Consider the following 10,429-nt stretch of genomic DNA (forward strand, 5'->3'; position numbering starts at 1 on the left):
AGGCATATGAGCTAACATTTATACTAGGTAGCTACACTCCTTGGAGAGAACAATCATGGGAGAATAGAAGGGCTGTGTATGCACAGGGAGACAGCTCAGGGGACAGGAGTGCATAGCAGGGAAAGGCACAGGGAAGAAGTAAGTATGGGGAAGAAGTGGGAGGGGAGCTGTTGCATTGTGGGAAATTGTAGTCAATGTCATGAGACAAAGTGTATGTGAGCTGCTGTATGGAAAATGAATTTGCTCTATAAACTTTCACCCAAATCACAATAAAAAATTAAAACAAAGAATGTTAACTCTACCTTAGTGATTTTATATAGACAAGTTACTGCATTTTCTTTATATCTGAAGTAAAAATAGTAATAAGACTTATAACACTGATGTGAAGATTAAGTGTGCAAATACATAAAAACATTTAGACCAGTTCCTGACACACAGCAGGCCCTCAAGGTGTGTCTGTTTGTTGACATCATCACTATAGTTATTACTTTGTTGCCCAATAGACACTTCCCAATGATGCAATGACATCATCACTGGCCTGTGGGTGCAGCTGCCCAGAAGCCCAGGGACACCACTTGTGCTTGAAGAATTCCACCCACTTGCCCATCTAGCAGTGGCATTTGGCCTTTAGCAAGGGAATTGCTTCCCATTTTATAGATGACAGATCTGAGGGTCAGAAAGGCCATTTGGTTTGCTGAAGAACTGGTGCAAGGGGTTAATGTGCTCAGCTGTCAACTGAAAAGTGGGAGGTTCAAGCCCGCCCAGGGGCACCTGGGAAGAAAGGCCTGGTGGTTTACTGCTGAAGAGCGGCCACTGAGCAGCCTGTGGAGCGCAGTTCTACCCTGACACACAGGGCTGCCACGGGCTGCAGGAGAGCCTCAAAACCAAACACGCCAACTTCAAGCTCGGAGCTTTCTACCACCCTCCAGTCACCTCCAACACAAGGTCCTCCTCCCCCAAGTCTGTCCAGCTGAAATGAGGTATCAGGTTTATTTAGCACTATAACAAAAAAAACCTAAACTCACTGCCGTCGAGTCAGTTCCAACTCATAGCAACCTCTCCTTGGGTTTCTGAGGTGGTATCTCTACAGAGGGAAGGGAGCTCTGGTGGCGTAGTGCCTAAGGCATTTGACTGCTAACCAGAAGGCTGGCAGTTCAAACCCACCAGCCACTCCTTGGAAGGAAGATGGGGTAATCTACTTCTACAGAGATACCACCTCGGAAACCCAAGGAGGGTCACTACGAGTTAAATCGATTCGACAGCAGTGAGTTTGGTTAGTTATCTCCACAGAAGCAGATTGCCCAGTCTTCCTTCCGAGGAGTGGCTGATGGGTTTGAACCACCAGCCTTCGGGTTAGCAGTCAAATAAATGCCTTAGGACTACGCCACCAGAGCTCCTTGTTAGAACCAGGAGTTCTCATTGGCCGAAAGTGACTCTTGCCTAGAACCTTTCCCCAGCTGAGTGGAAACAGCATTCCACATATTAACTGTTTCCACTGCTAACACTAGCATTGGTGTAGGACTTGTGTCTTTCCTGAAGGGAGGTTCTCTTTCTGTTCATCAGACTCTGAGGCTAGTGATCCACTTGCCAGGCCCTGGAGAGCCACCCCCCGCCTCTTGTGCAGACCATGTCCATCTCCACTTCCTCTATCATCCAAGCTAGCAGGGGTTTCTCTAGGAGACAGCCACCATGAGCTTGTCAGGAAGTCCTTCCTGCCCTCAAACCTTAGTCTCTCTTGCTGCAGCCAATGCCCACTATCTCTGGAAGCACCCTCAGTAGGGTGTCTCTTCAGTGTGTTGGAACACTCAGTATTTAGCAGTCTTTGGACTGCTCTCCTCAAAGCTGAATCAACCCCTGGAAAGTGCTCGCTCTTTGCCTAACTTTGCTGCCTCCTGCTGTTGCCTGACATCACTTTTAAGCTTTGAGGAAAGAGTAAGTTAGGCCAAGCCCCACAGGTGTGACTTATTTTCAAGAAGGGGCCCTGGAGGCCCTGGGGGAGCCACTGTCGGTCAACAGCTCCACTCCCACCTTTAACTCTCCCAGGAACACAATGTCCAGGGAGGGGCCTGAGAAGCCCTGTTCTGGGGACAGGGACCAGCCAGAGAGGCGGCCAGGTCAGTCAGCCGGACAGAGCTGGAGGAAGGCTGAGGAGAACAGATGGCACCTTCTGTCTCCTCCTCGTGACTTCCACAGCACCCTGTGGTGGGAACTGTTGACTGGCTCAGGGATCCTAGAATTCTGAGGGGCGGGCCCCTCCCTGCTGGGCTTCACGAAAAGGAAGCTCGGCCCTCTGTCCCCTGACCCGTCTTTACTGCTACACTAACAGCACTGTGACCACAAAGTTATGTGCTCAGACACCACAGTAGGCCCTTTCCTGCCACCATATCTTTGCATACACGGTTCCTTTAGCCTGGAATCTTCCTTCCTTCCTTCTTGGTCTGTGGCTCACGTAAGGCCCCATAAGGCCCAGTGACAACTCACCTATTTCAACTCCCCTGCAACTTCTGATTCACTAATGTTCATTTTGCACCTAACACGTGCCTGGCCTTGCAAGTGAAACTTTATCTCATGTTGTTTCATTAAAAGAAGTCATTTATATGCAGGCTCATGCACAGAGAAAATGCTGGAAAGCACCAATAAAATCTTAAGATACCTAAAAAGAGTTTGGTGATGGGGTGGAAGGTGGTGGTTGGCGTTTCTTTCTATCTGCACGTTCTGTGTTTTCCAAATGTCAAAGTGAACATGTTATACTTCCATGATGAGAAAACCACCCCTAAATTATTCTTAAATACTATTTTAATTCTTAATTTAAAGGAAACTGGCTCTTCAGCAGTTCACTGATCCTGCCACTATCTATGTGGCACTTAGCTCCCCTGCCTTGGTGAGGAGTTGTGTTCTCCCTCTGGGATCCCGGCCTCCCCAAGGGTAGCTGCTGCTGTTTTCTTAGATCTGCCACAGTGCTGGGCTCAAAGTAGGTCTAAGTACACGGTCCTGAATCTAAGCAAAACCACAGCCACACCATCCCACAAGTTTAGAAGAGCTGGCAGATTTCTGAGTGAGTGCCACTAGAGTGATGAGTATTAGCTGTTCCTACACCCAGTCAATGCGGCAAATGCTCGTTGCTTCCTTGTGTGTCTGGCCATTGGCTAATGTCATTTTATTACTTAACTCTGGATAGAGTTAAGGGAACTGTCCTGAGCATCTTCTCTGTTATGGCCACTACACGCATTAAACTTTGGTCTTTGCCCTCCTAAGCCATTTGGCTGGGTGCTGCGCCATCCCTGTGTCTATTTGAGTGTGTTCCAACATCTAGAGCAGTCTGAGAGATAGCTTGGATTATATAATTTGTTCACTGGATACATTTTCTTGTTTCTCTACTTCCTTAAAAGTATCCTAGAAAATAGTACCCAGCAAAGGCAAAACCTCACACCAGCAGGTCTGGTGGCTAATGCTGACGTGACTCTGCTTTGGGATTTTAGCTCTGAAAGCTATGATTTTTCCCAGGGTTTGGCAAAACCATGATTTACCAAAAGGAGTTCTAGTGGCAGTGTCTAAGGCATTTGACTGCTAACCAGAAGTTTGGTGGTTCAAACCCACCAGCTGCTCCATGGAAGGAGACAATCTACTTTCATAAGGATTTACCACCTCAGGAAAAAAAAAAAAGACTTCCCACCTCAGAAAAACAATGGGGGTCGCTATGAGTCGGAATGGCCCTGACAGCAATGGATTTATGATTTTCACCAAAACTCCGGATGCTGGGCTCCTGGAGAAAGGAGGACAGTAAACGTAAGGCGTCCGTTCCACAGATGCTGGAGCAAAGGGGCTTGATCTCAGTCCCTGCTCTGCTTAGGAGTCCCATGTGACATCGGGCAACCCCCTGGCCTCTCGGAGCCCCTGGGCCTCCATGGAACCCCGTCCCTGGCGGCTGATGATGGAGTGGGGGGGCAGCACCCCAACCAGGGGTCTTACCAGCTCTGGACCAGCTGCACGGACGGGGTGCTCAGCACCCGGTCGGGAAGCAGATTGATCTCCTTCATGATGTTAGCCAGGCGCACAGGCAGCTCCTGCCTGAGGAAGGTGAATGAAGTTTTCTCACAGGCATTGCTGGACCCTGAGGGGAGGAGAGAAGGGTGAGTCCAAGAACTGCAAACCAGCGGAGCCAGAGGACATCTTCGGGGACAGGTCAGTCAAGCTCATGTACTTAGGGCTCAGTGAGGAAGTAACCTGCCCAAGGGCTTGTTGCAAACAAAGGTCTCCTTTTCCCCTGAGTGTCCGCCCAAGCCTCTGTCCACCTGTCTAACCCTCTAGGGGGCTGCATCCACTCCCCACCACCAGGTGAACCTTTAACTATGGGGGGCAGGGCCTTCCCTAGGTCTACTTGGAGCTGCCTCTGGCCTAAGTCCCCTTACTCTTCTCTTTCCCTCCCTCCCAATAGACACCCATTTTAAGGGACTGATCCAGGTAAGCAGAGGAGCCTGGGAAATTATCACTACCCAGGGTAGGCAGCTGAGCCGGGATCACTGCAGCTCAGGGTGCCCAGCCCATCCTCACCCAGGCTGGCCCTGGCTGGCCCACTGCAGAGTGGGCCCCTGCATTAAGGCCCCCATGCAAGGCAAACAGAGCCCAAGGATGGTAGCCCAAACACCTTGGTCTGGCTTCAAGAAATGTGCACATGGAGGACTAAATAAGGCCATGGCTTGGAATCAAGAGACCTGAGTTCTAGCCCAGGCTCTGCTTCTACCTCAGTCATTTATATCGTGCCACCATCCTGAAAGTTTCCATTTCTCCCACCGTACGAGAATGAGCTGAGCTCTGATGTGAGCTGTGACATTTTCTTATTGAGGCCCAGTCTGGGCTGGACAGCTGCTGGGGCTGGTAGTGGGCTCAAGAGGCTTTCCTGTACAGGAACAGCTCAAGACTCAAACAGGCCAGGGGGTGGGCGAGTAAGTCCTGGGAAACAGGTGCCCTTGTGTTCTGGCTGTCACCTCCCCACCCCCTCCCGTCAGTGACGCAGCTGTAACCCGAGAAAGGCACTGTCTCCTCAACTCTTCGAAGACCTGGGCCATATAAAACGAAAATCCACTGCTGTCCAATCAATTCTGATTCATGGCAACCCTATAGGAGACAGAACAGAACTGCCCCATTGTGTTTCCAAGGCTGAAATCTTCATGGACGCTGACTGCCACATCTTTCTCCTGTGGAGCACCTGGTGGATTCAAACTGCTGACCTTTAGATTAGTAGCTAGGTGCTTGAACCACTGTGCGGTCAGGGCTCCTTCAGAGACCTGGGAACTCCCTCCCAACTTCCAGCTGGCACCATGGAAATACCACGTGGACAGGCAGGGCCCGTACAATGGCTGCTTCAACCGCTGCCACATTAGCACAGTCTTGCTCCTGCCCCATGGCCATCCCCAGATCCTGGTGATGGGTGAACCTGGTCCAGGAACCCAGGGGCAGCCAAGGGTAGGTACAAGTGGTCCGGCCTCACCTCATGGTGCCTAGGGCCCTGCTCTACCAAGGACAGGGGGCCAGGCTGGGGCAGATTTGATCTTCAAGTGTCCTTGCCCACTGGGAAAGTCAGGGGACAGCTCCTTCAGTGAGTGGCATTATACTGGTCAGGGAGCCCCTCCCTGGTGGGCATCTTTTTCTGAAAAAGCCCCCTTCCCCAACTGCCCCCTCGTTTTCTCCCACTCTGTCCTTCCATGCCCAGCCCAACCTAGGTTTCCTCCTTCCAGATGGCTACACCTCCCCAACTCTGGTTACTTCCACCAGCACCTCACCCCCAATTTTCTCTCTACTCCCCATTCTCAGAGTCGTCATTACACCACATTAACCCTTCAGTGCCAGGATGCCACCTTGCTGTCTTCCTACCCTAATACTCCCACATACCCACTGTCCCTTGCTCTCCAAGATCTGTCACAAAGCCCAGGAAGAAACCCTGGCCCCCTCCTTCTCACTGCCCCCACTTCCCACTAGTAGTCCAATCCAGAGTCTCTCTTCAGCCGGGGTAATCATAACCCTTTCAGGCCCAGCTCTCTCCTTGTCTCCCAGTTAGTTAACCTTTTCTTGCCCGCACTCTTCCTAGCAACCGTTCTCCGTCACTCGGGGCCTCTCCTCCTCGTTAATCCTTCACTGCCGGGACCTCTTCATTCACCCCAACCATGCCCTGGCTACCCCTCTCGGTGCCAGCTGCCTCCCGCCCCCTCCGTACCGAAGTCCAGAAACTGCTTAATGGACAGCGGGGACGGGGAGAACTTGCTGAAGTGCTCGATGTATTTGGGCGCTCCTGCCAGGGTGGCATTCTTCAGCAGCGCCCGAACCCAGCGCATGGCGGCGGCGGCCGCAGCTCGGGCTAGGGATCCGTCACTGCACGCGCAGTGCTCGCGCTCGGCTCGGCCCTGCCGGGTCCAGGCGGGCACAGCTACGCGGTTCGGACGCCAGCACTCCAAGCCCTGCCCTAGCAGGGGCCTCCAAACTACAGCCAACCGGGCTCCTCGAGGCGCTCCGACGTCGCCAATGGCCATGCACAAACAACTACGGGAGAACCAATAAGCTTTCGCCTCGGCACGTGGCTTCCCCCTGGGCCCGCCTCCTTAACCCCGTCTTTGCCCCGGGCGGCCTGTTGTTTTGAAGAGCTCTAAGGCGAGTCCGCCTTTGATCCATTTAACTCCTCCCTTTCCTTCTAGGGTAAGCCTGGGTTAACCCCTTTCTTTCCAGAGGCCCCTTAATCTTGTTACTTTCTTTTCCCCACCTTCCTTTCCCTTGTTTCCTCCCCAAATCTCCTCCGCTTGCTGGCTCATTTTAACCATTTCCTTCCCTGAACTGTCTGGTAGCTTTCAAAGAAACTCTTTCCTCCCAAAGGTACCTGTTTCACCTGTCCTGATCTCTCCCTACTTTCTCTGAGAGGGTCTTGTGGATCCCTAGCCTCTGCTCAGCCTTCCCACAATCAGATTTCTTGGACAGTTTCGATGACAGTGACCCAGACTGTGAATATTTGCAAAATTTGGAAGCAGGATGCAAGCGGCCCATCTACTTCCACAAAGATCCAGGTATCTCAGAAGAAGGTGGTACTTTGCTTTTCCAGTTTAAAAACACCGAGTCAAAGCCGTTACAACAAGCAGCGGTGGAGGCAGCAGCTAACATCAGTGCTGTGTGTGGTTTTCAAAACATCTTCATTTGCACTATTATCTAGTTCATTTGACTCAACAGAAATCCTTGGACATCTATCTGAGAAAGCAGCCCTCTTCGCACTGAGATTCCTCAGAGAGAGGTCCCGGGAGGTGAATCGTGCTGTGGGCGGCCGGGAGCAGGTGCTGGTTCTGGCCTCCTTGGTTCCTCCTTTCCCTGCAGCCCCACCTCTCGGTAAGCAATGAACTGCGCCCTCTTGCGATCCAATGTGGTATAACCTGTACTGGGCCAAGCAGAAGGAACGCTGGTGGCGCAGTGCTTAAGCGCTGGGCTGCTAACGGAAAGGTCAGCAGTTGGAACTCACCAACCGTTCTGTGGGAGGAAGATGTAGTAATCTGCTGAGGTAGGTTTATAGCCTTGGAATCCCTATGGGACAGTTCTACTCTATAGCGTCGCTATAGGGTCGCTGAGTTACAACCGAGTCTACAGCAGTGAGTTTGGTTTTGGTTGGGTTGGGTGAAGGGCCAACACTTGTATGCCATCTTTCCTCTGGTTGTTTTCAACTGCATCTATCAAATGCCAAAGGTTGAGGGTTCAAGTCCACCCAGAGGTGCCTAGTGACTAGCGACTAGGTGACTAGGGGCTAGTGAGCTACTTAAAAAAACTAGCCATTGAAGACCCTATGGCGACAGCTCTCCTCTGACATGACTGGAGTCGCCATGATTCAGAATCGTCCCCTCGGCAACTGGTTTTTAAAGTGTGTGAGACTTTTTCCTGGAAAACAGGATTAAGACAAGTCTTTCCTTAGGGCTCAGTTTGGGAGATAGCTACATAATAACTAGTTACAGCAGAGTGTGATGAGTGCTGAACTATGCACAAGTCTTCACAGCAGGAGACAGCTGAATGGATGTCCCAGGCCTGGGACACACAGACCACTCAAGCCAGAGTGACACACCCACATACTCTATGGAGATGCATCCCTTGGAGCAGTTGACCACAGGGCACCAGAGGGGATGGTAATTGGGGGAAAAAAAGTGACTGTAAAGAATAGGACTTGTGGAAAAGTTTGGTTGTTCCTCAAAAAGTTAAACATAGCATTACTACATGATCCAGTAATTCTAAGGATACACTCAAAGACTTGAAAGGAGGGATATAAACAAATACTTGTACACTAACGTTCACTGAAGCACTATTCACAGTACTGAAAAGGTAGAAACAACCTGAAAGTCCATCAACAGATGAATGGGTAATCAAAATGTATACACACAATGGACCATTACTCAGCCATAAAGAAAAATGAAGTCTTGATACATGCGATGTGGCTGAACATTGAACACATGCTACATGAAATGAACCAGGCACAAAAGGACAAATATTGCATGATCCCACTTACATAAAAAATCTAGAATAAGCAGAGGTATAGTGACCAGAATTTATTAGTGATTACCAGGGGCTGGAGGGAGTGGGAGTCATTCCTTGAGGGGCACTGAGTTTCTGTTAAGAGTGATGGAAAATTTTGGAAACACAGAGTGATGATGGCTATACAACATGATGAAAGTAATTAATGCTACTAAATTGTACATGTAAAAAATGTTGAAACATCAACTTTTGTTATATATATATTTACCACAATTAAAAAAAAAGAGAGAAGTGAAGGTGGACTTTGAGGATCCATGTGTGGTATGTTTCTGAGTGAATTAATGACCCACATTCTGGGAACAAATGGAGGTCTCCCATCATTGGGTTCTGAGTGCTTGCCTCTCTGGAGAGGAGCTGGGCTCTTCTCGACTCACTCACAACTCATTGTCATTGAATCCTTTCTTTTTTGAGTCCTTTCTTTACGGAAGAAGATCACCCTGTCTTCCTGTTTTCCTTTCGCAGAGCGGCTGGCGGGTTTGAACCACTGACCTTTCAGTTAGTAGTCAAGTGCCTTATCACTATGCCACCCGAGCTCCTTAGGGGTCTTCCTGAAAGAAGTGCAAATTCCACTGTCACTCATCCTGGGAAGGGTCAAATCCCAGGATAGGAAATGAGGGGCAGGTGGGGAAGGAGAGTGCTGACCACTGAACCAAGGGATCTGTTGGGAGGTGGGGTCTAGGGGCTAGAAGGCAGACAGCTGCCACAGTGAAGCAGGGACAGAGCAGACACCAGAATGAGCCCTGGAGAGGGGCTTGAGAGTGACTAAAGCTAGGATCCCCTTCCAGACTTCTCTGGGTAGTAATTTCCAGACTTCAGTGAAGCCTTGCCCAAAGTGAGGGAAATTAATAGAAGGACCTGTGGCCTGTTTAGGGCAAGTCAGTCACTGCAGAGCAGCACTGCGCCATCCTCCAGGCCTGTGTGGAGGAGAGAACCTCATCAAAGAGGAGGAAGCTGCTCCAGCAAGTGGCCAGAGGCAAAGCAAGGCTGATCCAAACCAAAGGCAGCCCACATGCTGAGGGGCAACTGCAAAAGCTAAGGGAAGACAAACCCCAGAGGGAAAGGAGCTGTGGTGAGAGGGTCTAGTCTTGCTGCCATGTGGCTGGGACAGCAAGCCAGCAGATAGGAGGCCTATGTAGACTCAGTATTGGAATACTCCTGGAGGAGCTCCCAAAAGACTAAGGTTACAACATCCTACCAGAGGCCAGGGGGATGGAGCCTACAAATCGTATGATCTTCCAGTCTTTCCAGCCTTGGCTCACTGGTGCACCTGATCTACTCAACAAGGTACACAGGGCTAGTGATGGGGAAACTGAGGCAGGAACCAGGTTCTCATCCAAATTCAGTCTCTTCTACTCAGATTCAACTGAATTCTCTTCACTCCACCCTTACATTCAACGTACCTCCCCCACTGGTCAGGACTTCCTGTCTCTACAGCCCAGTAGCTAGCTTGTCTCTTCCCTACCCCATACACCACCAGCTCTGTCCCTCCCTGCTCTTCCCAAGACCAGCCCTTCCTGATCCCATCCAGACTAATCAGGTCTTCTTTTGCCCTCTTTATGTTTGGGTCTCAGTTATTGGGTCTCTGGCCATCCCTTACACTGGGCTCTCCCTGAGAGCAACAGCTGGTGTCTCCCCCTCCCCAAGACCCTAGCACCTGCCTTTTTTCACCTGAGGTCAGCTAGGCAATACCACTACCTACCTAGCCATGCAAATCAAATAGGGCTGGTACTAGGGGAGGGTGCAGGAGGCAGATGCAACAGGTACAAACTGGGAGCTGTTTATTGGTTGCTGTGAGAAGCCTATGTACAAAGAAGGCACAAGGAGGGGGAAGGAGCTCCCCTGCTACAGTACCGTGGAAGGGGGTGGGGCTGGGGAATGAGCC

At 50.6% G+C, this 10,429-nt stretch overlaps 1 protein-coding gene across 1 annotated transcript in view; it reads right to left on the bottom strand.

The window, feature by feature from the left end:
* PDK2 (pyruvate dehydrogenase kinase 2) overlaps nucleotides 1-6,329 on the bottom strand; it is a 17,491-nt gene extending 11,162 nt beyond the window's left edge. The window contains exons 1-2 of the mRNA XM_007941921.2: nucleotides 6,212-6,329; nucleotides 3,970-4,111 (exon numbers count right to left, since the gene is read on the bottom strand). Coding sequence (XP_007940112.1) covers nucleotides 3,970-4,111; nucleotides 6,212-6,329 — 260 coding nt within the window. The remainder of the gene's footprint in view (nucleotides 1-3,969; nucleotides 4,112-6,211) is intronic.
* Nucleotides 6,330-10,429: the final 4,100 nt, after the last annotated feature.

Source organism: Orycteropus afer, unplaced genomic scaffold, assembly GCF_000298275.1.
Source record: "Orycteropus afer afer isolate SDZICR_OR568_19922 unplaced genomic scaffold, OryAfe1.0 scaffold00085, whole genome shotgun sequence".
NCBI classification, from domain to species: Eukaryota; Metazoa; Chordata; class Mammalia; order Tubulidentata; family Orycteropodidae; genus Orycteropus; species Orycteropus afer.